Source organism: Bos javanicus, chromosome 12 (genome assembly GCF_032452875.1).
Source record: "Bos javanicus breed banteng chromosome 12, ARS-OSU_banteng_1.0, whole genome shotgun sequence".
Classification (NCBI taxonomy): Eukaryota; Metazoa; Chordata; class Mammalia; order Artiodactyla; family Bovidae; genus Bos; species Bos javanicus.
Genome location: NC_083879.1, coordinates 82,689,339 through 82,715,955, shown reverse-complemented (window position 1 = coordinate 82,715,955; position 26,617 = coordinate 82,689,339). Strand labels below are relative to the sequence as shown.

Sequence of the window (26,617 nt, the reverse complement as noted above, 5' to 3'; positions counted from 1 at the left end):
GAGGCACCTTTCACCTGCGCCAAAAGCAGACGAGCCCAAGATTACGACATGAGCATCTTACCAGGAAGCAAAAGTGCTCTGGAGCAGAGGCCAGGGAGTCGGCCTCCCGCGCGGCGGGCCGGCGGAAAGAGCCGAGCGCACTCGGAAGCTCCGGCCACGCCTTCCGCAGAGAGCGTCAGGGGGCGGGGCTCGTGCGACGGCGCGTTGAGCGCGGGGCATTGTGGGAGGGGCGGCCGGTGCGGCCGCGGCTGCCATCTTAGCAACTCCTGGCGTTGCGGCCTTGTCGTTGGAGGCGGCCTTCGCGGCGGCCCTCGACCTTAGAGAGAGACGAGAGAGTCAGCTCGCTGACCAGCTTTCTTTCCCTCGGCCTCGACAGACCTGCCGGCCCGCGTCCGGAGGCGGAGGCGCGGGTAGCCCGGCACGTGCAGGGCCCGAAGCCAGCGGTTAGTCACAGCGTCGCCCGGAAGGATGGGCCGGTCTCGGAGCCGGAGCTCGTCCCGCTCCAAGCACACCAAGAGCAGCAAGCACAACAAGAAGCGGAGCCGGTCCCGGTCGCGCTCTCGAGACAAGGAACGCGTGCGGAAGCGCTCTAAGTCCCGGGAAAGTAAACGGAACCGGCGGCGGGAGTCGCGGTCCCGCTCGCGCTCCACCAACACGGCCGTGTCCCGGCGCGAGCGGGACCGGGAGCGCGCCTCGTCCCCGCCCGACCGCATCGACATCTTCGGGCGCACGGTGAGCAAGCGCAGCAGCCTGGACGAGAAGCAGAAGCGAGAGGAGGAGGAGAAGAAGGCAGAGTTCGAGCGGCAGCGGAAAATGTGAGCTTCCGCGCGGGGAATGGTGGGGGTGAGGGGAGTGAGGGGGACGGGGGGAGACGGGGTGGTGAGGGGAGACGGCGAGAGGGAGGTGGTGAGGGGGTTGTGAGGGGAGACGGGGGGCACCGGTGGGGGGCTTGGTGAGGAGAGAGGGGGTGACGGGGTCAATGGGGGGTGGTGAGAGGAGACGGGGGAGAGGGTGGTGAGGGGAGACGGGCTGACGGGCGAGTGGGGGGTGGCAGGGCAAGAAGGGGGTGACGGGGTCAGTGGGGGATGACGGGGACACTGGGGGTGACGGGCGGTGAGAGGTAGCGGGGGTGGCGGGGACACTGGGGTGACGCGGGAGTGAGGGGCGGCGAGGAGGCAGGCGGTGGCTGGGTCGGGGGAGGTGGAGGAGGTTAGAAGAGTCGCCGGAACCGGGCCCCGCGGGCTTGCAGCTTCGGCGTCTGAATAGCGGGGGTCAGGACCTACCCGCGAGTTGGTTGGGGAGGAAGACAGCGGGGACCAGCCTGGGAGGGCTTGGAGGGGAGATCGCGTTTTGGCGCGAGAGGAGGCGGCGGCGGCGGCCAGTCCCGGAAGTGGGGGGTGCAGTTCCGAGCGGGCCGGGAGCCGTGTCGGCCCCCGAGGCTGACGAGGGATGCGGGCCTCTGTCGCGTCGGAGACGTAGGACCCGAATTCTCGGGGTAAAGAAAAACACTCCAAAACCAGGCGTTGAACTTCCGTGTGTTCCTCCTGTTGAGTGATGTCGTGGTCGCTTCTCCCTTCTTGAGCCTCCTTTTTTTTTTTGAGGTGTAAAAAGCAAAACGCACGAAGCTTAAGTGTATAGTAAGATGGATCTTGACGCGTGTATTCACTTGTGTAACCACCATCCCGAGCAAAGCTGACTCCCTCCTTTTGCTGTGCTGTGCTTAGTCGCTCAGTCGTGTCCGATTCTGAGACCCCGTGGACTGTAGCCTGCCCGGCTCCTCTGTCCATGGGGATTCTCCAGGCAAGAATACTGGAGTGGGTTGCCATCCCCTCCTCCAGGGGATCTTCCCGACCCAGGATCGAACCCAGGTCTCCCACATTGCAGGCGAATTCTGAGCCACCAGGCAATTGTACTGTTTATTCATTTTGCTGTATAGTTCTCTGTAGCACACTTTGGTGCAAGCCTATTGTTTCCCCTTGTGGTGTACTTGCTGTTGAGAAGACAGATTTGCTTTTACTTTTGCATTGATCCCATGTAGAAGAGGCACCTCTCGAGTTCTCTTTTGATCTAAGACTAGGTGCACATCAGTTCAGTTCAGTTCAGTCGCTCAGTTGTGTCCGTCTCTTTGCGACCTCATGAATCGCAGCACGCCAGGCCTCCCTGTCCATCATCAACTCCTGGAGTTCACTCAAACTCAAATCCATCGAGTCAGTGATGCCATCCAGCCATCTCATCCTCTGTCCTCCCCTTCTTCTGCCCGAAATCCCTCCCCAGCATCAGAGTCTTTTCCAATGAGTCAACTCTTCGCATGAGGTGGCCAAAGTACTGGAGTTTCAGCTTTAGCATCATTCCTTCCAAAGAACATCCAGGACTGATCTCCTTCAGAATGGACTGGTTGGATCTCCTTGCAGTCCAAGGGACTCTTAAGAGTCTTCTCCAACACCACAGTTCAAAAGTATCCATTGTCCCACACTCAGCTTTCTTCACATAGTCCCAAGCTAATGAAATGGCTTGGGATAATACGGTCTAATCATGAAATTTTGGTTTTAAAGTATAGGGTTCTGTTTTGGTTCAAGACTATGGTGCTCTGATGCTTTGGGTGTTCTTTCCCACCGAGAATTCGACTTGCTGACTCTACCTGTTTAACCAGCCATCTTCCATAGCTCTTGAATGCATGTTTCGAACGTGCCCGTGAGGCAAGACAATTACTGAATGTTGAATTTTCCCGAGCCAAGTTTTTCTTGTATACTGATTGTGCAGGGATTTTAACTTTCTCTGCAGTGTGGCTTGTTTCTAAAAGCAAATCATTAAGAGGTCTGGGAATAGAAAACTAATATTACCGTGGAAGCATTACCTGAAGAGTCCCTTCACTGCATTCCTTTAAAACATGGAAATGCTTTCATTTTTCCTTAGAAATGTCAGTGATTGTATGAACACCAAGTACCCATAATTGTGTCAGAGGAAATTTCGATTACATAGAATCCAGTTTTGTAAAGATGTAGCTCTCAAATAACTATCAACGTATGAGTATTTAAAAAAATTAAGACATCTCTGAGATAATATTTACATATGAAACCAAAGGATACCTCCAAAGAGTAATGGTTTGCCATTTGCTAGAAAGCTCAAGACTAGAAAGCTCCCATACATACGTATGGGAGGAATAGTTAGAAGGATTTAGCAGACTTAACACGAATAACAGAGAAGAAATCCAGAGATGAAATGAGAACATAGAGCAGTTATGTAGTTACAAGTTGATAGAGGAGGCACACTTCCATTAGCTTGTATGAAGGGAGGAGGGGGCAGAACTAGCACCCACCTTAAACTGAATTCCTGTGTGTCCTGCCGTTAGTCACTCAGACATGTCCAACTCTTTGTGACCCATGGACACTAGCCCACCGGCTCCTTTGTCCATGAAATTCTCCAGGCAAGAATACTGGATGGGTAGCCATTCCCTTCGGAGAATGAGAAGATTGATTGGCCCTCCAGGATCCCCTGGAGAAGGAAATGGCAGTCTACTCCAGGACTATTGCCTGGAAAATCCCATGGACAGAGGAGCCTGGTAGGCTACAGTCCATGGGGTTGCAAAGAGTCAGACATGACTGAGCAACTTCACTTTCATGCCGTATGCCAAGAGCTGTTATTCTGAAAGATGATTGACCGTCCAGGATCTCAGTCTAGCTTGAAAATGTATAGGTGGGTAGGTAGGTTATAATACAGTGTGGTAAATTCCGTGATAGTGATGTGACTGTGAAAAGGAGGCATCCTAGACAGCTCAACACCTTAGTTCTCTTGAGGAATGAGTGGCAGATAAAGATAGGAGACTGTCAGGCTTGCCATAGGATACGTGGGCACCCAGGGAGGGAGTCCCCCCACCCCTGCCAGAAGAAAGGGAGAGGTGCAGATGGTCTTAATGTGGAGTAAAGATATGAATATGGACTTGAAATTCCGTAAGTACGAAAGTCATGGAGTGACTGGAAAGGTAGGTTTAGGCTGGGAATCATGGGAAGGGTCTTGTAGGCTGAATTACTGAGCTTGAATTTTGTCATAGAAACCAGAAGGGTTTAAAGCAGGCAAATGGTGTGGGGTTGTTGATTTGTTTTTAAACAGATCAACTGCTGTGTAGGATAAATTACAGTAAATACACATAGGAGTAGTGAAGGAGCAGTTGTTGAAATGGACAAAAGGGACAGATTTAAGAAACATTTAGAGCAAATAAAATTTCATGTGAAACATAAGGGAAGTAAAGCATATTCTTGCCTCTGTTGTGGCCATTGCACCTCAGCTACCAGATGTTTAAGTCATGACACTGTGGGTCAGACTCAGGTAAAATGTCAGAAGCCTGGTGCATGGTGGAGGGGGAGAAATAAAGGGAGTTTCCACTTGGCACTTCCAATGTAGGCACTAGATTTTGAATATAGTGAGTTTATCCAAGCTTGATAGTGGGGGACTGAAACCTGAGAACCTTTGATCCTAGATAGAATGACCCAGGGAGAGTGTGGGGAAGAGCGGGGGTCACAGGGATGTCTGTGTTTACCATTGGACAGAAGGAAAGTGCGTGGTCAGGCAGTGAGTGAAGAAGGAGTGGAAGATACACTGTCGAGTGTACCTTCTGGTGAGAGGTCCAGTGTGGGGTGGAGAGAGACAGCAAAATTAAAATTGATTGGGCTTTAGCGATTAGAAAGTCTCAGTAAGATTGGAAACCAGGCTGTTTTGCCATTTACACTTCTGAGACCTTGAATAAACTACCTACCTTGGAGCTTGATTTCTTGTCTGTAAAATGGAGATAGCTCTCATGTTTATTGTGAAGGTTAGAAATAGTGCATTTGGGGTACCTAGGTGGTATTTGTCATGTATGCAGTAAGACTCAATAATGTTGTTTGTAACTTGCATACATGCAACCAGATTGAACCTGGTGAATTTAAGAAGTGACCTTGTAAGTCATAATTTTAATACAATAAAAGGCAGACCTTAAAATTAAAAAATTCTTTTTCTCAATTTTGAGGTTGATAATTCAGTTCGAAAGATCTCCTCATGTCCCAGTCATTCAGTGTTGTGCTCTCTCTCTGCTTCTGCACCCTTATTTTCATGTTTTATTTTGAGATGCTTTATGCCTGTTGTAATAACTGTGGGAAAGAGTGACTAAAAATGGCTTGCAACAAATCAGGATAGTAGTGGCGTAGTAACTAGTGTTCAACTGCATGACTTTGAGTGCCTTCTAAATGAGAGTATCTGAAGTGAACTGGGGTCTTAGATAGATTCTGAGAATACTTGGGAGCTTATTGTGAGAGCAAATTCAGTGTGTTGGAACTGCATATCAGGGAGGATAGGGCTTTGAGAAGAACTTTAGGGAGAAAGATCAGGCTGATGTTGAAAAGAATTTTATCAATTTTTAAAGTATTTTGTAGCCAAGTTTTTGTGCATACCTGTGCTGTCCACATTTGTCTGGGGAAATCATGCAGAGTAGGTCATTGCCTGTGGAGCAGCTAGGTTGAGGGCCACCCCTCAGCCACCTGCTTTGCCTCAGAGCCCATCAGAGATGTACATGATGATGTGGTGTATAAAGCTTTGGGCAGAGTAGTCAGTACTGAGTAAATACTGTTTGCTAATATTATGAAGCAGTTCCTAGAATTAAGCTCCTTGCACTGAGTTTGTACATTTTAAAGACTTAAAATAATATCGCATGATACTCTGTGCAAAGTCCCACTTGAATTAATGGTGCTGTGTTGCTGGGCCTTTGCTGTTTGTTCTAGTGGTTGCCGTTTTAAGGTTGATTGTGATCAGTGTTTTTAAAAGACCTGAGACAAAGGAGAAAACTTGGTTTTGATTCACCCCTTTCATCAGTGTCAGGTTCTTAACAAGGGGATGAATTTAGCAGAGGACTTTGAGGAAAAAATTAAAGAAAAGAATATCAAGAATGACACTCCTATGACCAAAGTTTAACGAATGGGTATGCAGTAAGTATAGTGATATGTTTCATAAGATACTAGTGATGAAATTGGGTTGTTGTTTTTTTTCTTTTCCTGAGAAAGTTTCAGTGCCTCTTTTGAAAGTCAGCCTAATAGCTGCCTTATCAGTGATTATGATAATAAATTTGTCATCAGTAAAAATGAACTCAATTTTTTTTAAGAGCTATCCACCCATCCCACCCTCCTTCAGCTGAGTGGTACAGCAACGTTATGTTGTATTAGGTTTTATTCAGTTTTATACTATATATCTTTGCTTTTGTGGGAAGACAGACAAAGAAAGGGATCCAGACAAAAGAACGGTGGAGTAAAGGGATCCAGAGTCACAGTCGGAAGTCCAGGCTGTGGCTTCTAGCACAGCACCTAGTGCACAGTGGGTGGTTCCTAGAGGCTTGTCCTGTCTCTCAGGTGCTTAATCCCCTGTGCTTGTGTCATTGAGTTTCTGGATTCACGTGTGTGGAGGGAGGGGAATTAAAACAGTGTTGGGCTTTTAACTTTTTCAGAGCTGGATCTAGAGATTGATTACTTTTTTCTGATTGCTGAAATAGCAGTTCTAACCTTACCAAGAATAACAGTGATTATATCATTGATAATCCTTGTAGGGGGCAGCTCTGCACTGGTGCCCTGACCTTGCCTGTCTCCTGACCGGGCACAGCAGCAAGGCCTAATTACAGTCCGGAGTGGGGGTGCCTGTTCCTCCAGGAACAGAGAGAGATAAGCAGCCTTGTGAGAAAGTCCACTGGGCCATTTCCCATCTCCTGGTTTCAGTTAAGCTTGGCAGTTTCTGCTTGCCCTCCCCTCGAGACTGTGAAACTGCTGAGCTGTAGTTACAGAGTTGACTCCTTAGCCGCAGCTGCCTCTTGCCTACACTGCTTGTCACCATGTGTGGCATGTCACCTGGCCCCTCTGGTTTGGTGGCCATCAGTGGGAGCAGAGACCCAGGGAGCTGATACCATGCTGGTGTGGCTTTTGCTGTAAGTAATAACACTGAATTTATTTAGGCTCATTTAGTACTTACTGACCAAATCTGTGGAAATGTGGCCCCATCAGCCATTGTGCTGTATTGCTGTCATTTAGGGACTGTTTGCTTGTCAGAAACACTAAATATATGTCAGATCTCTTCCATCTTTACCAAACTCCTTAGTTAATTAGGCAGCTTTTCTACTGATAACCTAACTCAAAGCCTTATCCCATTCTTTTCTCTCTTTACTACTTTGTGTGGAAAGTTTTTAATTGGAACTTGGCTTATAGTGTCCTTTTAAGAGTTGAGTTGTACCATTTTTGAAATTTTTAAATGAAATTTCTTCTAGACTTTCACATTTATTAATTTTATAAGAACCAACTAACAAAAGAACGTGTACAGGTTATGTGTGTACTTTTAAACCTTGGTGTTAGGAAAGCTTTCCAGTTTACCAAAATGGAGTACTGTAATCCTCATACTTCATACAGGTTCAGCAATTGTTAGCCTTGCTTGTTTCTTTTCATGTTTGTCTTTCTCTTTGGATGAAGTAGAGAAACAACATGGTTATATTTGAAATGTAGTTTTAATTTGTATTGAAGTCACTGCCTGATTTCCTTTAGATATTCTGGTCACTCAATTTTAGTGCTGAGGTAAATACCTGTTCTATTTTACTGAGCTGCTGTAGATGAAGGCTTATTGGAACTGCCTTAATACGATATTTTATTGAAACTTAAAAAAGGAAAAGGAGCATAGTTAGAGTACATGTTAGGCTTTCATGTTTTCACCTCCAATTATAATCACCAATAATGTAATGTTGGGAAGAGATAGTTAAGAGGCAAGCAACAGAATCTTCAGAATGGTTATTTCAGATATCTGAAACCTAACAAATTATGCTTTCTCAAGAAGCTCCTATCTCCCTGGCAGAAATACGTAGAGATTATAAATGCAGAAACAGATATGAATCGGAATGTAAGATATGCTGGTGTTAGTATGGTATCACTGAATAAATAACAGGAGTTAAGAATGAAAGCACCTTAGTGGAAATTGAATCACCCCCAAAATAGTTGACTTGAAGTGGATTAGGATATTTAAAGGTCACTTAGAAACTATAAAGTCTTGATAGATAAATTGAATGACTTCATACATACATATGAGTCATCAAAAGATAGAAAGTTTACAGATTTTGTTTAATTTTGTGGTTGTGAGAAAGTTGAAGCATTAATAGATTGACCTCTTAGTATTTAGGTATACTTTCAGAGTCTTGCATTCATTTCAGCACAGATTGTCTCAAATAATGCTTTTGAATAGAAATGTAATGTGAGTCAGATTAAAAAGAAACTAGTGAAGTTAATTTTAATATATTCTGTATCTTTATTTTTTTCTTTTTACTAATCTTCAGTTCAGACTGGATGCATGTGACTAGTGGCTGTCATATTGGAGATGACTTGTATAGTGCGAGGTTTCCACCATGGTGCCTTGATAAATGTCAATATCTTCAGCACCGAATTTCGCCTTGAGTAAATAAGTTCATATATATTATCTAAATGGGATTAGAATAATTCAGCAATATCATGGTGCATTGAACTTTTTAGTAGAAGTGATGATACAAATGCATTTCATCCACTTCCCCATATCTGGAGAAGGAAATGGCAACCCACTCCAGTATTCTTACCTGGAGAATTCCATGGACAGAGGAGCCTGGTGGGCTACAGTCCATGCGGTTGCAAAGAGACACAACTGAGTGACTAGCACTCCCCATATTTGGTAGAGCTTTGAATTGACAGTTAACAAAAGAAAGAACAGGTTCATTAAAGGGAAGAGTTGTGAAGCTAAATAAATCTGTGTTTTGTCTAAAAGCTGAAGTACTATTGCTTTCGCACTGTGAATTTCTTTGGATCTGTATTTATTCTTACCTTGCTTGTAGTGGGGGAGGAGGAATCAATTGAATTGCTTGCTACATAAGTTTCTCCTAACTTTTCTGTAATTCATGGCTTAGATTAAATGGATTGGCAGATGAGCAAATCATATATTTAATAGCTTGTCCTTTCATTATAAAGCTGATAGTTTAAGTAGATTTCCTGTTTCAGATTTACTCTGCGGTTCCTAAAGCTAAGGCATTAAGCTCTTTGTATATACTAGTCTTTTTGTATTTACTTTAGAAAGTGACAGAAGAAAAAACCATGATGTTATATTTATTTGAATTTTGGTATCACTTGACCTCTTGGTATTTATCTTTTCCTTGTATGTTACATGAGAATGAGTTGTAAAATCATGGAAATATATAATCGGACTCTGTTTTACAGACTTAGAACTAGTTCTATTTCAACTCTTAGTTTATTATATTATCAAAATCATTTTTCCCACTTTGTTTGCTAGTCGGCAGCAGGAAATAGAAGAAAAACTCATCGAGGAAGAAACAGCACGAAGAGTGGAAGAACTGGTGGCCAAAAGGGTAGAGGAAGAATTGGAGAAAAGGAAGGATGAAATCGAGCGAGAAGTTCTCCGAAGGGTGGAGGAAGCCAAGCGCATCATGGAAAAGCAGTTGCTCGAAGAACTCGAGCGACAGAGACAAGCTGAGCTTGCAGCACAAAAAGCCAGAGAGGTAACGCTCGGTCGTTGGGAAAGTAGAGACAGTCCATGGCAAAACTTTCAGTGTCGGGTGCCTCCTGCTCAGTTCAGAAAGAGATGGAATACAGACTCATTCCTTTCTCGTCTAAACTTAACATTGCTGTGAAAGTTAATTTTTTAGCCTATTCAGATGTGCTGACTGATACTTAAAAGTTATTTCCATAAAACTATCCAAGGATACTTTTTGATTGAATGAAACTGGCTTACATATTTGAGAAGTGTTTGAAACTTTTGCCATGGCTGCAGGACTTACATTTTTCTTTGGGAGGGTGGGGGGAGACAGGGAGTGGTAAAGGGAAAAGGTTAATAATCCACCTGTGGTTATGTGTTCTTCTTTTCTGTTCATCACTCTTACTGCCTAGACTGTGAGAGGCTTTTTGCCTTCAGTCAGATTAAAAAGAGCAGGGCCTAACGTTGAGTGACAGCACCTGCTTTTGATAAATAGGTTTTCTTGCTCTTCTTTTTTTCCTTCTTTTATTCCTTGCCCCCTACCCCAAATCCTGCTTCAACACAATGGACTAATTCTAGCATTCTGATCATAAGGCCCTCCATTTTCCTAATGTGTTTCAAGGATCTTTTTAGGAAAAATGTCCAGATATTCATCCACTTTTTTAGTATCTACTAACAACTCCTTTTTTCCTCTAGAGAGTTATGAAGGAACAGGTTGTCCTTGTCTGGAGTCAAGCTAAACACACGATTTGTTTTATCAGCAGCTGGAGCAGAAGTTGAAAATGTCTTTCTGTGAGACAGTAATTTGCTACTGAAGCTTTATGGCTTGTTTGCACTGATTACTCCAGGATCCTAAAACTTGCTGAAAGTCACTGAAACAGTCGAGGCAAATTACTTTACAGCACTGAGTGTCCCTCAACATAGTTGCATAATAACTGAATTCCATTGATGTGTGCCATAGGAAAACCCGTAGTTCTATTTTGTTGAACTTCAATGTTTTATTCAAAATAATGTGATTGATTGTCATTTTTAATCTTGACATTATTGTGGAAAAGTTGACCTTATATTAAATCTTTGTTTTCCAGTAAGCATAGTTTTTCAAATGCATTTTCCCTCGTGCTGTCTTTAACTAGATATACATGTCTGTATTTAGTGGATGTCACAGCCTCTGCAATTGAGTATATGAAATTTTGATTAGTGCTTTTCATGACGAAGATACTTTTGGAGTAATGGTGCTGTCTTGTAGCGAGTTATTAATCATAGGAAGATTTTTTTCTCTTCGTTTGCTTTTTGTTTCATATTAACAAATTTTTTTTTTACACGGACACAACCCTCCTGACAGTCTTCCCAAATATTAAAATCATTTGAATATGTATGCTGTGATCTCAACACTGCCCAAACCATCAAGCAGTCTTCATATAGTTTGCATTATAAAATCTCATTAAATTCTCCAAGAAAAAATAAATTACAGAATTTTATTTCCTGACCATGCACCCCCTGGATTCCTGATTTTCAGTTCAGATTGTAGATGACAAGATAAGCTGCCTTTAGAAATTGTCAACAATTCTGAATGTTAAGTCCATTTTCCCCATGGAAGAAGCCCTTAGTTCCATGAAGTATGGATTACCATTTGTATTTTTCACTAACAGTAAATGTATTTTTCTTATTAATTGTTTGCCTTAGGAATGATGAATTACATTTTTTGTTCCTTCTTACCATAAACATCTGCATTCCTCAGCTCAGCCTTCCTTGTATGTTGTTTCTTTATAAATGGTTGAGCTGCTGATGCAGGTTTTGCCAAGCTAACAGTACAAATCATTTTAAAGAGGAAGCTGGCGCGTATGGCAGCCGAGGAGCACACTCTGCAGGACACTGGACAAGACAGTAAATATTCAACTTTTAATGCTGATTAAAGGAGTATAGGTAAAGAATACGTAGGTATACATAATTGGTGAGACAAATATTCACTTTATTTATCTTTTATATATTATTTTTTAATTTGGTAAATACTATCCAGTTTTGTAGTTGTCCTTGTTGATTTGTGTGATGTTAAAGTATTAGTAGTAACTGCCAGGAAACTGTCATTAGGGAGGGTGTAGTCGGTTGCTGTTTGGACTGGGAGGGATGATTGAAATTTAGTGCTAGAAACAAATGTTAGTGGCTGCACAGTTTATCATTTGTCAGACAGAAGGTAGCTATACAGCTGCCCTGTTAAGTCAGATCAAAAAAGTTCAGAGGAAGATTAGTAAGTATTTATCAATTAAAAAAAAAAACATTTTATCTTTCTAACATCTTAACATGTCCTCCCCTTTAGGAGGAAGAACGTGCAAAACGTGAGGAGCTGGAGCGAATACTAGAAGAGAATAACCGAAAAATTGCAGAAGCACAAGCCAAACTGGTATGTATAAAGCAAACATGAAAACCAGTTCAGAGCTCTCAGGACTGTTGTAAGGAATTTGATGCAGGAGCAGGAATAGTTCACTAGATTTTGGCTACTACCTCTAGAGGAATCTCTTTGGGGCAAGCCAGAAATTCTGGTTAGTCTGGAGAAAATTCCAGGATTCACAGTGGTTTAGAACAGATTTTCTAGGGGAAATTGAACTGTCCCTAATTTTTTTCTATCCTAACCTCATTCACATTTCTTCTCTACCTAAAACACAAAACCAAAAGTCTGAAGGTATTTATACCCAATAATATGCAATATTTCACTTGGCATAAGTTGCTGTTATCAATTACTAGACAAAATAAGTAGACAGTATTTGATAAAGTGTACCAGGTTAGAAAGTGTTTTGTGTTTTTCAAGTTTATAATCTAACAAAGAACAGAGACTTAAATAATGGCATTATGAAATAGGCATATGAAAGGAGATACAATTTTTACATTTCAGTAAAGTCAACATAAGAATACCAAAGTAAATTTTTTCAATAGAAAAGCTAATACACATCACTTCTGTTTTTCGTTTCCATTTTGTATTTTAGTACTCCAGTTTTTTGTGTTTGTAGCATATACTAGCATTTAAAAGTAGATAAAGTTTTTGTTGTAGTAGGATTTTCCCACTTAAAAGTGTGAATATATTTTGAAGCATACTCAGTATGATGAAAAAGAAAGCTAGAATTAAAGGAGTATAGATGTAAATAAATCAAAAACAAAAAAAGATAGTCAGACATTATAAGGGAAAACTTTCTTATACAGATGGCATATAGGAATTCTACTTCAAAGTAAGAATATAAATCAAAGATAGAGGAACATGTACTTAACGATGAATGAGCGTTAGTGGTAGTTCCTGCCCAGGAATGAAAACATGGCCCAAGAGGGACTTTTGATTGTAGACAAGTTTTGCGTAGTTAGAAATGGTTGTGAATAATATAGCCATGGGAAAACAGTTGCCACTAAGTTACACTGTAGACTGGGGGGGAAGCAAGATGTAGGTTCCATTTAAGTGGTTTAGAAAAAACAAATTCTGTGACTGTGTTTCTAAAGGCACAGAAAAAGATCTGGGAGTGTCTAAGCAATTTGAGTTTGAGCAGACTCACACTCAGAGATACAGAAGGACAAGGAAGCCTGGAATGCTGCAGTTCATGGGGCGGAAGAGTGGGACAAGGCAGTTAGAGCTGGATCCTTATGGCCAGGTCGGGGGAATGAGGGAAGACTGCGAATACTTGTTTATAATGAATAAGAATGTGAAAGGTAAACCACCAGCAGTTGGTTCTAGAGCATGATCTTTTACAAGATAATGTACCCCACATAAGAGCCAAACTCGAAATATTCTGAACAACTTACTGAGCTTGACATAAGGACTCTTATTTAATATCATTGTCCTGGTTAAAGTGAAAGCCACAAGGAAAAGGAAAGACTCACTTCTGCTTTACCAAGGAAGAGACATTAATATCTGCTTAGGTAGAAGAGGCACCATGAATGTGAAGTGGATGAGAAGTCATAGTAAGATATATCACTGTATGCTGATGAATAAGTATGTGATAATTTTTTTTTTTAATAATTCCACATAAGGAAATCTCAGTACAAATAGAGAGTATAAGTTGGAAGTATGCCTCTTAATTTTAGTTTTGCAAGTTGAGCTTTGAATGGTACACGCAGTCTGGTTTGTAAGGCATGGGTATTTGTAGAAGACAGGAGCAGTGTAGTTTGGGTTGAAACACTGAAGCCAAATTACCCAGCAGGTGAGGTGGGATTCCTTTCAGAACATGGTGTAAGAGATTGGATAGTAAAGGGGTTTGGGTTGTGGATGGCCTGAAACACTGGATGGTGACTCTTGAACTGGGTATATGCTGCTGCAGTCCTGATCCCTCCTGACCCGGGCTGTCTGGGTGCCTAGGGACACCTCCGCCTCCGGTGTTCCTCTAAGAGTGTACCCACACGAACCTTAAATTTAGAGCCTTCTGTTTGTCATCACTGGGAAAAGATGAGCAAACATACTCTGGAGCAGCTTCTCAAGTGGTAGTAAAACTGGCCAGATTTTGTTTTTGTCTTGGTTTGTCTCAGACCCCTACTTTTGCAGAACACAGTTAGGATGCATTATTAGAAAACTGAGATCAGAGTGCTGTGGGAGTTGCTGAAATGCTTCCTGGCTTCTCTTTTGTGGGTCAGTGACAGTTTGCACCGTCTTTGGTCCCTGGACCATACTTAGACCAGCTGCTCCGGGGCAGTATTAACAGATGGTGCAGTGACACTACTGTTAACTGCACGTTGCCAGTGAAACTTGGGTGAAAAGAAAGGTGTCGTACAGGGAAAGAAGCTAGAATTTGAAAGTTGGTAAGAATTTGGACATAATTAGTCCATTTGCTTCTTGGTTAGGTTCAGTAAAGTTGCAAGTATAAGTTACTGTTCATATTGGAAAAGATTAATTTTTATTCGGTTCTCTTGGTGAACATTTCCTTGCAGGGAAAGTTACAGTGTCCTTTGTGTAGGGAGACAAAACGTATATTTTGCAAAACATATATTACAGTTTCTTTAATTTTTGTTTTCTCTCCTCTTCCTCTGAATTTTGAGTGCAGTTCTTTAATCTTTATACATATTTACCAAGAAATGGGCTTACCTGGTGGCTCAGTGGTAAGGAACTCGCCTGCTAATGCAGGATATACAGGTTCAATCCCTGGGTCAGGAAGATTCCCTGGAGAAGGAAATGGCAACTCACTCAGTATTCTTGCCTGGGAAATCCCAGGGTTAGAGGAGGCTGGCAGACTACAGTCCATGGGGTCACAAAGAGTCAGACATTACTAGGGAATTCTACATGGAATATATTGAAAATCTTGTTAAAATGATAGATATAATGTATAAAGAACAATATGGAGATAAAAAGGAGTCAAGTCTCTTAAAGACTTTAATGTATTAATTGTGGAGACAAGCACAGTTCCAAGAAAAGTCAACTAATAATATGGAACTGCTTGGTAAGGAGTATGAATTATGTGAGACAACTGACATATCGCCCTGAGAACCTTCCTGGAAGAGAGACCTCTGATCTGGATCCTGATGGACAGTTAGAATGAGGACCAGAGTGTGAGGAAATGAAATGTAGTGCAAAGGCCTGGAGGGAAGTAGAGATGGAGAAACAGCAGGAGTTGGGGGACGGGAAGAGCAGTAGCAGTTGTGGTAGTAAGACCACTTTGTGTGTAGCAAGCTGTGTGGTAAGTAATGGGAGAGTAGCTGTCACAGATTCCTGGAAATAAAACCTCTCCTTAGTAGGGAAGCAAAGAAATGGCCCTCTCTTTGCTTTTTCTCTGATACTACATGCCACGTTTGAAGATCTTTTCCTCCTGTCAGTGCCCAGTGCTGGCAGGGATGTGGTCACAGGGACCCTTTGTGCAGAGCGCTGTCCTGGGAGTGGAAATGGGCATGACCATTTTCAGTTCAGTTGCTTATGGACTGTATCCTACCAGGCTCCTCTGTCCATGGGCTTCTCCAGGCAAACATACTGGAGTGGGTTGCCATTCCCTTCTCCAGGGATCTTCCCGACCCAGGGATAGAACTCTGTAATACAGGGAAAGGAGCTAAATACAAAACTTGCATACATACTATGATTTTCCTAATTTGAAACGTACATTTGCACATTTAATAGAAAAATACGCCAAAGTGCTGAGAATAGATATCTCAGATTGGTAGGCTTGTAAGTGATTTTATACTTTTCTCCAGTTTCTACAAGTAATACATGTCACCGTTGTGATCCCAAAAGAGTAACTAGTAAAGAAAGTAAACTTAGGCCACACTTAGACTAACATTTAAGTAGGTCTTCTTGACGAAACTACAGAGATAGATCCCAGTAATGTCTGTAATAAGAAACATGAGCCAAGTGCTGGGCTCTCCTATGTGACAATCATGTTAAGTGGTCTAGACCAAGAGTAATTTTTGCTTATTTCAATTCCAAGTTATCAAGATACTTGATTTTATCTGTTCATAAGGAGACAAAATATTAATGGACATACACGTTTGCTTTATAAAATCAAATGAAAATTAATCAAAATGTGAATTGGCTTGGCTTGGCTTTTTGGCACACCGGGTTAGTATTGGCAGTGTACAGATAGCATCAAACATTTGCAAGGCTGTTAGCATGATGAGATGGAGAATTTTAATTTTCTTCAGTGTTAATACTTAAAAACTGTGTGAAGGTCTTTGCACAGTTTTTTAGTGATGTGTCTGGGAAGAGCCCAGATACTGTTCTGAAATGTATATGAATCTTACTTATTCAGAAAGGGGAACAAACTAAATTAAGGTGATAGGTATTGGCATGGAATAAAATGTTCTAGGCGGTTATATCAGTAGGAAAAATGACCCTCAAATAGTTCCATGAAATTGTAGATCTATCATATATTTCCTCTCTTTAACGTTGAATAGTTTTCCCCCTTTTCCCTTATCGCATAGTGAGATTTCCCATGTTCATTGCGCTACATGATAATTGGTATCTCACCAGTTTGAGAGATTTAAAAAATAGTACCATTGTTTACTATATATGAAATATATCCATATTCTTAGTTTGAATTAAACTAGATCTTACTTTGCAGTTAGAAGAGACTGTAAAAAGTTTTTAGAAAGATGCAAGAAAGCACTTTTTTAAAGCATGTGTACACATGTTGTTGAATACAGATGACTTTCAGTGTTGCAGGTGCACAGCAGGGTGCTTCAGTTAGACACATACATTATTTTTGAAATTATTTTCCATTATAGGTTATTATATTGACTGTAGTTCCCTATGCTATATAGTAAATCTTTGTTGCTTGTTGCACATCTATTTTTTAATTAGAAATCTAGCTTTCTATTCATACTAAGGCAAGAGGAATAACAGTGTCATAATTTTTTAGGCAAAAACTCAAGTTTTCTAAAATATATATTTGCATACTATGTATGTATACAAAAGCTTTTAAACTATACTTGTAAAGGCTTGAAAACACAAAAGAAGAGAGATGGAGAAATTGGAGAACATAAACTAAATGAAATGGGAGTGCTGAATATGAAATAGAAAAAATGAAACAAACTAGATAAAAGTAAAAAATCATCATATAGTCCAGTTGTTTAAACATGGCTGCTCATTGGAAACATACCTGGAGCTCTGGAGAAAAAGGCAATACCTGAGCATTTGTATTTTTCAAAAGAATTTCAAGATAATTCTGATATGCATGTGGATTTTAAAAAGTATTTACAGGTTTTTCTATTAAATCCTAGTTTTGATGATACAAAGTTTGATTATTTTTCTGTTGACCAATTGTGATAACAGTGGTATTGACTAATAGTTACATAATCACAGTAGTAAAAATGTTTTATCAGTTTTCACAATCAATAGCCAGACCCCCCCCCCCCCAAAAAAAGATAATTACAGTTACAAGCCATAATGGAAAGATGCTTAACTTAACAGTATAAAATAATTACATACAATTTGGGGGTGTCAAGCAGAGTGATGTTGTAAGTGGAACTGTGTGGATGCACATGTCTTCATCCCCCCCAGTCAGTCAGTGTCTTTTGGTTGGTGCTTGTAATCTGTTTACATTTAAGGTAGTTATTGATATATGTGATCCTATTACCATTTTCTTAATTGTTTTGGGTTTATTTTCTGTGGGTCTTTCCCTTCTCTTGTGTTTCCTGCCTGGAGAAGTTCCTTTAGCATTTGTTGCAAAGCTAGTTTGGTGGTGCTGAATTCTCTTAACTTTTGCTTGTCTGGAAAGCTTTCGATTTCTGCATCAAATCTGAATGAGAGTCTTGCAGGGTTGAGTATTTTTGGTTGTAGGTTCTTCCCTTTCATCACTTTAAATGTATCCCATTTACATGCCATTCCCTCTGGCTTGTAGAGTTTCTGTTGAGAAATCAGCTGATAGCCTGATGGGAGTTCCCTTGTATGTTATTTGTCGTTTTTCCCTTGTTGCTTCTAATATTTTATCTTTCTTTAATTTTTGTCAGTTTGATCACTATGTGTCTGGGTGTGAGACACCTCCTTGAGTTTATCTTTCCTGGGACTCTCTGTGCTTCCTGGACTTGGTTGACTATTTCCTTTCCCATGTTCAGGAAGTTTTTAGCTATTATTTCTTCAAATATTTTCTTAAGTCCTTTCTCTCTTCCGTCTCCTTCTGGGACCCTTGTAATGCAAATGTTGGTGCGTTTAATTGTCCTCAGGTTGTCCAGAGGTCTTGTAGTCTGTCTTCATTTGTTTTCATTCTTTTTTCTATATTCTGTCCTCCCTTTGTCCGTTCTTCTGCCTCAGTTATTCTGATGTTAATTCTTTCTAGTGTATTATTCATCCCTCTTTGTTCTTTAGTTCTTGTAGATCTTTGGTAAACATTTCTTGCATCTTCTCAATATTTGCCTCCATGCTTTTTCTGAGATCCTGGATCATCTTCACTATCATCATTCTGAATTCTTTTTCTGGAAGGTTGCCTATCGCCACTTCATTAGTTGTTTTTCTGGGATTTTATCTTGTCCCTTCATCTGGGACATAACTTTCTGCTCTGTCATCATGATTAACTTTCTTTAATATGGTTTTTGTTTTAGCCGCTATGAGACTGCTTCTTCTGGCTGCTTCTGGCTGCCTTCTGATGGAGGAAGCTAAGGGGCTTGTGTAAGCTTCCTGATGGGAGGAACAGGTGCTGGGAAAAATTGGGCCTTGCTCTGGTGGGCAGGGCCTTGCTCAGGAAAGCTTTAATCTGATTATCTGCTGCTGGGCCTGGGGCAGAGATGGAGGGGGGAGTGGGTCACACTCCATCTCTAGTAGTTGTTTGGTCTGAGGTGACCCAACCCTGGGGTCTCCAGGGCTCTATGGTAGGGTTAGTGGCAAACTCCCAGAGGGTTTACGCTACAGGGGACCCTCCAGTGCCCCTGTCCCTGCGGTGAGCCCCTGCGACCCAGCCTCCCCAGGAGGCCCTCCAGCACTAGCAAGTAGTTTTGGTTCAGTCTCCTGTGGGGTCACTGCTCCTCTTCTCTAGGTCTTGGTGTGTGCAAAACTTTGTTTGTGCTAAGACTGGAGTCTCTGTTTCCCTCAGTCTCCTGGGAGGTCTATGATCAAATCCTGTTGGCTCTCAAGGCCAGATTCCCCGGGGATCCCTAGTCCCTTTGTTGGATCCCAGGCTGGCAAGCCCGATGTGGTGTTCAGAACCTTCACAACAGCGGGAGATCTGTTTTGGTATTATTATTCTCCAGTCTGGATCACCCACCTGGCAAGTATGGGGTTTGATTTCATCGTGATTGTGCACCTCCTCCCATCTCACTGCAGCGTCTTTGTCTTTGGACGTGGGGTGTCTTTTTTGGTGGGTTCCAGTGGTGGTTCTACAGCTCATTAAAGTTTTGTTGCTCTCACAGGAGATGAGTGCATGTCCTTCTACTCTGCCATCTTGAACCAAAAGCGCTTTTTAATGTTAGTGTAGTAGACTGAAAAATAGCCTCCAGCCCCCTAAAAAAAGATATCCATGTTCTAATCCCCAAAACTTGAGAATGTTACCTTATATGACAGATTAAGAGTTTTACAGATATAAGTTCAGGTCTTGGGGTGGAAAGTCTATCCTGAATTATTACTATGCCCTGAATGCCTTCAGACATTCACCAACTCATCACCAACTCCATGGATGTGAGTTTGAGTAAACTCTGAGAGTTGGTGATAGACAAGGAGGCCTGGCGTGCTGCAATCCATGGTGTCACAAAGAGTCAGACACGACTGAGTGACTGAACTGAACTGAATGCCTTCACATGTATCCTTTCAAGAGGGAGCTAGAAGAGGTTTTACCACAGAACACACAGAAGATAGCAAGAAGAGAGAGGTTGAAAGATACTAGCCTTGAAGACAAGAGTGATGTGGTCAGAATGGAAGAAGTCGTCCTCGCGGCCCACAGGACCGGGAAGAAGCTCGCAGTGGACTCCCCTAGGCCTTCCCGAGGGAGCACAGCCTGCCGACACCTTGGTATGGGCCCAGCGATGCTGATTTTGGATTTCCAGCCCTCAGATGAACTTTGTGTTGTTTTGAGCCTACCTAGTTTGTGCTAACTTGTTACCTAAAAATGTGGGCATATTTTTGGAATTGGACAGTGGATAGAGGCTGGAAGAATTTTGAGGCACATGATAGAAAATGCCTGGACTGCTTTTGAGAGACTCTAGGTAGGAATATGGACTTGCTAAAGTGCCTCTGGGCCCTGCTGGTTAGGGGTGGGAAGAAAACAAATAACATGTTAATGAAACTGGAGGCAAGGAATTCCTTATTATACAGTGGGAGAAACCTAGCTGGATTGTATCCTACAATTGTGCGAGAGGTAGAACTTACATCATGATGATCTTCAATTCTAAGTAAAGTGCAGTCTTGTTTCTTCTCATAATTTATGAAAAATGCAAGAAGAGAGAAATTGAGCAAAGAACCAGGAAGTAAACTAGATGAGAACTTGATGTTTGTGCTAGAAAGAAGGCCAAGGGTATGACTGGACATCTTGATAATGGGAAAAAGGTTAGGCGTGTGACTCACAGGTTACCTCAGCCATTTTAGCAGAAGCCAGGAGTAGATGAGATTATCCAAGAAGGACCCGTGGAAGAGCCTGTTGGCTCATGGCCACATGTGCCTGGGAGATCAGCAGAAGCACTGCCAACATGGACTGAGAGAGGAGACACCGTGGCAGAAGGGTTTCAGACTTCCAAGCAGATGAGACAGCGGTATGGAGTCAGAACAGAGACGGGAAGATCCTGGCGGAAGGAATGTGGCCCTAGAATGTCAGCACCTTGATTCTGCTGCAGTGATAACTGCCTGCTGGATACACTTCTGTTGTTTTAAGCTGTCCAGTTTGTGGTAATATGTTACAGTGGCTACCGGAAACTAACAGAACAGAACGTTTGTAATAGAGCTGAGTGTATGTAAGTTGACTGGTAACGACATGTTTATATAATTTAAGAGATGGGAAAACATGGTATGGCATCAAATTTACAGGTCAATTTAAATATCTTAATTTGAGTTGGAATGGTGGGCAAGTTAGGGTTTTCAGGCATTGAGAGGCTTGTTCCCAGATGATAAGGTAGAAAACTGATTTAATTATGTTGGTGTATTCTGGGCAACTGTTTTTTAAAAACTATGAACATTAAATGTATTGACATTGTGCAGTGTGGTGTGAAGGACAGAGGCTATAGAAACAAGAAAGCCACTGAGGTCATGAAAAGGTGGGCACTTGATAAGGTGGAAATAGAAATAGTAAAGAGAGAACAGCTGAACTTGGTGAGTGAGGAGGGTGTGCAGAGGGAGGAAGAAGAGGAGAGAGAAGAGAAGGAAATCTGCAGTAGGAACCAGGAAGGCCTGGTGTGGTCACGACAAGAGCCGGGGGTCACCAGGCATTAAAAGAAAGCTTTCACAAAAGGAATGCTTATTGAACAAGATAAAAGAACTGAGTAAAAGAGAATTTAGGGCACAGAATTAAAAGAAGTGCATCTAGAAGAGTACAGTTTCTTTTTTGTGAAATTTTAAGACATGAATGGTAAAATCCTGAAAGTGTCAGCTCTCTCTCTTGGCAGTAACGTCGAGCAGTCTCTCCAGAGATCTGGAAGGCAGTGATTTCTGTACCCAGTGTTTCATACCATGCTCAGTTACCAGACAGTTCTTGAAGCAGTTGTTTGTATTTTAGGTAAAATGAAGAGAGAGGAGATGTTATCTAAAGTATGTTTGTTATAAAGGTAGCAAAGGGGAATTGAACTGGAGAGAAAGGGGGCTAGAGGGAGGGTGGTCACGGTTTCTCTGTAGAGAGTAGTTGATGGTACGTGATGGTATATATCCTCAGAAGGTGTCTGTCAGAATAACTGAACTGCCATGGGCCCTTGAGGGGAAAGAGGGTATTACTTTTTTCAAGCCAAACCCCCCCCCCTTTTTTTGGCTTTGTACATGAATAAAATAGTTTGCCAAGGGTCAAAACTAATTACATCAGATTTTCTTTTTAATACTTTTTACTCATTTTTTATCTAAAATGGGACCTGTATTATACTTGTTAATAGAGGGAAGGGTGTGTTAAAATTGCAAAATGGCAGAGTGAAACATATGCTTTGGAAGGTTAAAATGCAGAAATTCACATTTCCAAGTTAGGGGCATGATTCCTAATTGTAATATTTTTTTATTTTTTCCCATCATTTCTGATACATATTTCATAAAAATTCATATGTATTCCAAGTAGAGAGTGATGGTTTTTTCAGTATCGCTATTTGCTAAAGAAACTGCTGCTAAGAACCTTGATCCAGAATCGTAGACAGGGTAAGGAGAACGCTTAGAAAAGTGTTAATTTTTACAAAGGTAATAGAACCTCTGGGTAAAGAGGGACGGGGAGACAAAAGATCCTGGGAGAGGGGCTAGGTAGACCCTTGTATTACGGCAGTATATGCTGCTTTTGTGTATTTCATCTTAGCAGTTCTTTTGAATGGGGTGAGAGTTGAAAACCTTTTTGAGACCAAGCAGGGCCCTGGGTGCAGTGGCCGGGAAGGCTGGCTTACATCATCAGTGTTGACCTTTCTCGGCCTCCATGGTGTAAGAGAACTTGGTGCTGTCCATCAGTACGAACACGCCTGTGTGTGTCTGCCTCTCATTTGGAAGAATGGTTTCTTGTGTGCACATTGGAAACAAAGATGGGAGAGGAATAAAATGCATACTTGCTTGCAAACGGGATCATGAGAGACAGAGCAGCAGGTCAGTTAGCTGAGAGGGCTGCAGGGCCTTAGAGGAATACCTTTCCAGGCGGCTGTGGAGTCCCACCACACACACTGATGCCCAGTCAGGTTTCCATCTCTTGAAAGGCACTGAGTTAAAATGAGAGAAGACTGGTTTTTCTCAACTAGCCTTTTTTAATATAAAGTTTACTTTATTGTCAAGGTTTATCAATTTACCAACATACTAATTAACTGGCAGTTGAAAAGGACTTTGTAATTTTATCAGTTCAACATAGTTTTCTTATTTTAGAGCTAAAATAATGGTTTTTCTTTGGTCACTGTACTTAGGCCTCATATTTTTTGTTTGGCTTAAAGGATAATTTCTAGCATTTATAAAGTATTGTACTTTACAGTACACTCTCATAATTACCTTATTTCATCTTGTAATTACCCTATGATATAATTACTCTGTGATCATTTCATAGTTATTATCATTGCTATTAGAATCATTCTTTATATATAAGGGTCAAAAATAATTAAGAATTTCCCCAAGATTATTGAAGTACTGAATCTTAAAAACCAACTTTTATGCATGTCAAATTCTTCCGTTTTACAAAATCTTTGAGTGTTTTACAAATAGGGAGCCTTCCCTAATATATTAAAATTGTTAAAAAACTTATTTCAGGCCACATTTTGGAATACATGTTCTTTACACAAAGACACTTATTTCTGTACCATTTTATTTGAAAATGTCTGTTTTGTTACTTTTTATTTTTTTCTTACAGTTTTGTTGAGATATAATTGACATACAGCACTGTATAGATTAGTGTATAGCCTAAACATTTGACTTATGAAATGATTACCATAAGTTTGCTGAAAATCCATCTCTTTTTTTTGCCCAAAAATATGCTTAGTTTAAAGCCATAATAAACAAACTACGAGTGTGTGTGCATAGAGGCGGGAAAGGCGCTTCAGGTTCCGAGACTCGTTCATCGTCAGGTGCCGGCAGCGGGCCCCGGGCCTCACTAGCACTGGGCATAGCACTTGTTAGAGTCATCCCAGTTTCATAATGCTCCCCCACTACACAGACACTGTCATCTCCTGTATTTGTAGACTTAATGAAAGTGAACCTTTGCTTTTTCTTCACTCAAATCTGAAGTTAATTTGAGTACAGTTGAAATAGTTTTTTCTGTCTGTGAAGGAAGTTGCTGTTTAAAGCTTGTTTGATTTTTTTGATTAGGTAGTATCACATAATTCTGGGTTTAACAGTTACGCAGTATTTTCTTTTATAGGGTTTTTCCAGTCTTTTACAAACCATGTTGCAATAAATTTGTTCAATTTTGCATGTATGCAAGTATATTTATAGAATAAAACTAGTAGAAAATGAAATTGCTGGATATAAAAGTGCTGTGAAAATGTAGTTTGGGGTAGATTAGTGCCAAAGTGCTTTTCATAAATTTCTCAAGTGGGTTGTTGAGGTTGTGATATAAAATCCTTCAATCCCCAGGGTTCTTTCTAATATGCTTTCCTTAAGGCCGAGTTAGAACTTTAGGGATGTCTGTATTGGTGAAAGTTTCCGAAGCACAGGCATGCACCCTGAGAGTCTTTACTACACCTTGATTCAGCTGCGTGTGCCATGCCCCGACCATCTAGAAAGCAATTACAGGAGAATAATGGAGATGAAAGCAATGAATTTTTGACTTTGGAAATAAAAAGCCATTCAGATGATGCAGTGAATATTTTACGATCAAGGTCAAATAGGGAGAAGAGGACAACTCAGTAATAACTGAGATTCAGAAGTCAAGGGTTAGAGCAGGTGGTCTAAACCTTGGCACTGTTAAACTTTGGAGTGAGTTGTTTGTTGTGGGGGCTGTCCTGTGCTTTGGGTGTTTGGCAGTCTGTTCTCTCCCCACAAGATGCCAGCAGCCACCCTCAGTTGGGATGGCTCAAGTCACCACCACACACTGCCTGATGTCCCCTGGGGGAGAGTGGAGTGGAATTGCACCTAGTTGAGAGTTTAAGGAAGTGGACATGGTATCTTTGGAGAGAAGAGCAACTTGAAGAGGAAAGAGCTGGTGAGAATGGCCTGAATTTTCTTGGTGCAGAGAGGAAATCTGTAGAGAACACAGAAAGTTGGTTGCTTGAGACTGAAGGAGTTGAAGTTATTGCAGGAATTAATTTTATTGGTGTCTATTGAAATTAGCCAGGGAAGCCCAAGAATACTGGAGTGGGTAGCCTATCCCTTCTCTAGGGGATCTTCCCAACCCAGGAGGTACACCTTCAGGTTAAAGATAAACCTTCTGGTAAATTTTCTTGAAATTGGACTGCAAGGAGATCAAACCAGTTCATCCTAAAGGAAATCAGTCCTGAATATTCATTGGAAGGACTGATACTGAAGCTGAAACTCCCAATACTTGGGCTACCTGATTCGAAGAACTGACTCATTGAAAAAGACCCTGATGCTGGGAAAGATTGAAGGCAGGAGAAGGGGACAACAGAGGATGAGATGGTTGGATGGCATCACTGACTTGATGGACATGAGTTTGAGCAAGCTCCGGAAGTTGAAGGACAGGGAAGCCTTGGATGCTGCAGTCCATGGGGTTGCAAAGAGTCAGACATGACTGAGCGACTGAACTGAACTGATTGAAATTAGCGTTTTATAGTCAGCCAAGTCAGAAAGGTTTATTTTTCTCTCCAGAAAAAAGTTTATTATTTTTTGGTTGTCAATATGACAGTATAATGTAGCACCATTGAGGATTTTTGTATGCCTTTCTGATTACAAATTTAGTTAAATTGGTAGATAGAATACTCTTTAGAATTCATGCCTCGATTCGTAATTGACAGTTTGTTAGTCTGGTTACTAAAATGATAGATAAAAATAGGTAATAGGACAAAATGTATACTGAGCTCAAGGCATGATTATAGAAACTTCTTTTGATCTTCAAAATGTTCACGTGCTTTCCTAACAATATGTTCATATATTTTTCACAAAAGACAATATCGGAAAATGTTGGAATAACTTATAAGGAGTTCTTTTCGACTTCCTCAGTGTTTTTCCCTGATACCTTCTATGTCATCTTAGGCAAGATTTTTTTAAACATAAACTTTTGTATACCACTTTTGATTAATTTGTCAGAATATTACAAATAAAAGATTCTAATTTTTTACTTTTAACTTACAGGCTGAAGAACAGTTGAGAATTGTTGAAGAACAAAGAAAGATTCATGAGGAAAGGATGAAACTAGAACAAGAGCGACAGCGTCAACAAAAAGAAGAACAAAAAATTATCCTGGGCAAGGGGAAGTCCAGGCCGAAACTGTCCTTCTCGTTAAAAACCCAGGATTAGACTGCAAACTCTGAACTTTTTACAAAGAAATATGGAAAAACTTTGTATGGTAGCTTCATGTTGAAGTGGTTTTTTTTTTTGTTTGTTTTTTGTTTTTTTAATTTGGAAAATCTGGAAAGTTAGCTTGTTTTAATAGGGGCTATGCTCTACACTTCCCTCCCCTCCCCCTGCCCGCCCACCTCCCAACCCCCTCTTAACGTCCATAAGTCAGATCCTTATCAGATCATTGTTACCTTCTAAAAAGCGATCTATTTTTCACCTGTTGGACTCTGTTAGTGGTCTGAGGAAGAACAGATCACTTTGTAAACTACGGATGGTCTGATAAGGTTTTTACTGACCCACTGACTTTAGAGTTACACTCTGTTTACTACATCATAATGCTGGTTTTGCTGACTTTTTGTTTTTTTATATATTTATAAAAAAAGAAAAAGTTGGTGATTGCATTGGAAGCCCAGGGCGTCACTGGACCTTTGTGGTGTATTGTTAACCAGTGTCTCGTGATACCGTTGCTCTTGGTGTTCCTGACACAGGTAAGGAAACAGTTGGTCACCTCTGGTACAAAATACATACACAATGCAGTATTGTCTCTGTTCACCGTGTTTTTATTTCATTGACAGAATCAAACCAGCATTCCCCACTGTGTAAATAAATGATTTTGCTGAATAAAGTAAAGTCTTAAATTCA

The 26,617-nt window shown here is 41.3% G+C and overlaps 1 protein-coding gene across 2 annotated transcripts; it reads left to right on the top strand.

Annotated features, from left to right (window-relative positions):
• The first annotated feature begins 217 nt into the window (after window positions 1-217).
• ARGLU1 (arginine and glutamate rich 1) lies at window positions 218-26,617 on the top strand. 2 transcript variants are annotated; one of them, XM_061435346.1, is made up of 4 exons: window positions 218-815; window positions 9,301-9,526; window positions 11,816-11,899; window positions 25,769-26,617. In XM_061435346.1, the coding sequence occupies exons 1-4, from the start codon at window positions 469-471 to the stop codon at window positions 25,931-25,933; spliced, it is 822 nt and encodes a 273-aa protein (XP_061291330.1). In that variant the 5' UTR covers window positions 218-468; the 3' UTR covers window positions 25,934-26,617. The 2 variants fall into 2 exon arrangements, 1 of the variants encoding a protein (XP_061291330.1); XR_009740090.1 differs by lacking the exon at window positions 25,769-26,617 and having other exon boundaries at window positions 223-815; window positions 9,301-11,385; window positions 11,816-11,876.

Excerpts from the sequence above, each read along its gene's own strand:
- ARGLU1 (XM_061435346.1), top strand. The coding sequence starts at position 469 with ATGGGCCGGTCTCGGAGCCGGAGCTCGTCCCGCTCCAAGCACACCAAG. Across the intron at positions 9,527-11,815 it reads CAGCACAAAAAGCCAGAGAG|GAGGAAGAACGTGCAAAACG; the intron begins GTAACGCTCGGT and ends CCTCCCCTTTAG. Across the intron at positions 11,900-25,768 it reads CAGAAGCACAAGCCAAACTG|GCTGAAGAACAGTTGAGAAT; the intron begins GTATGTATAAAG and ends TTTAACTTACAG.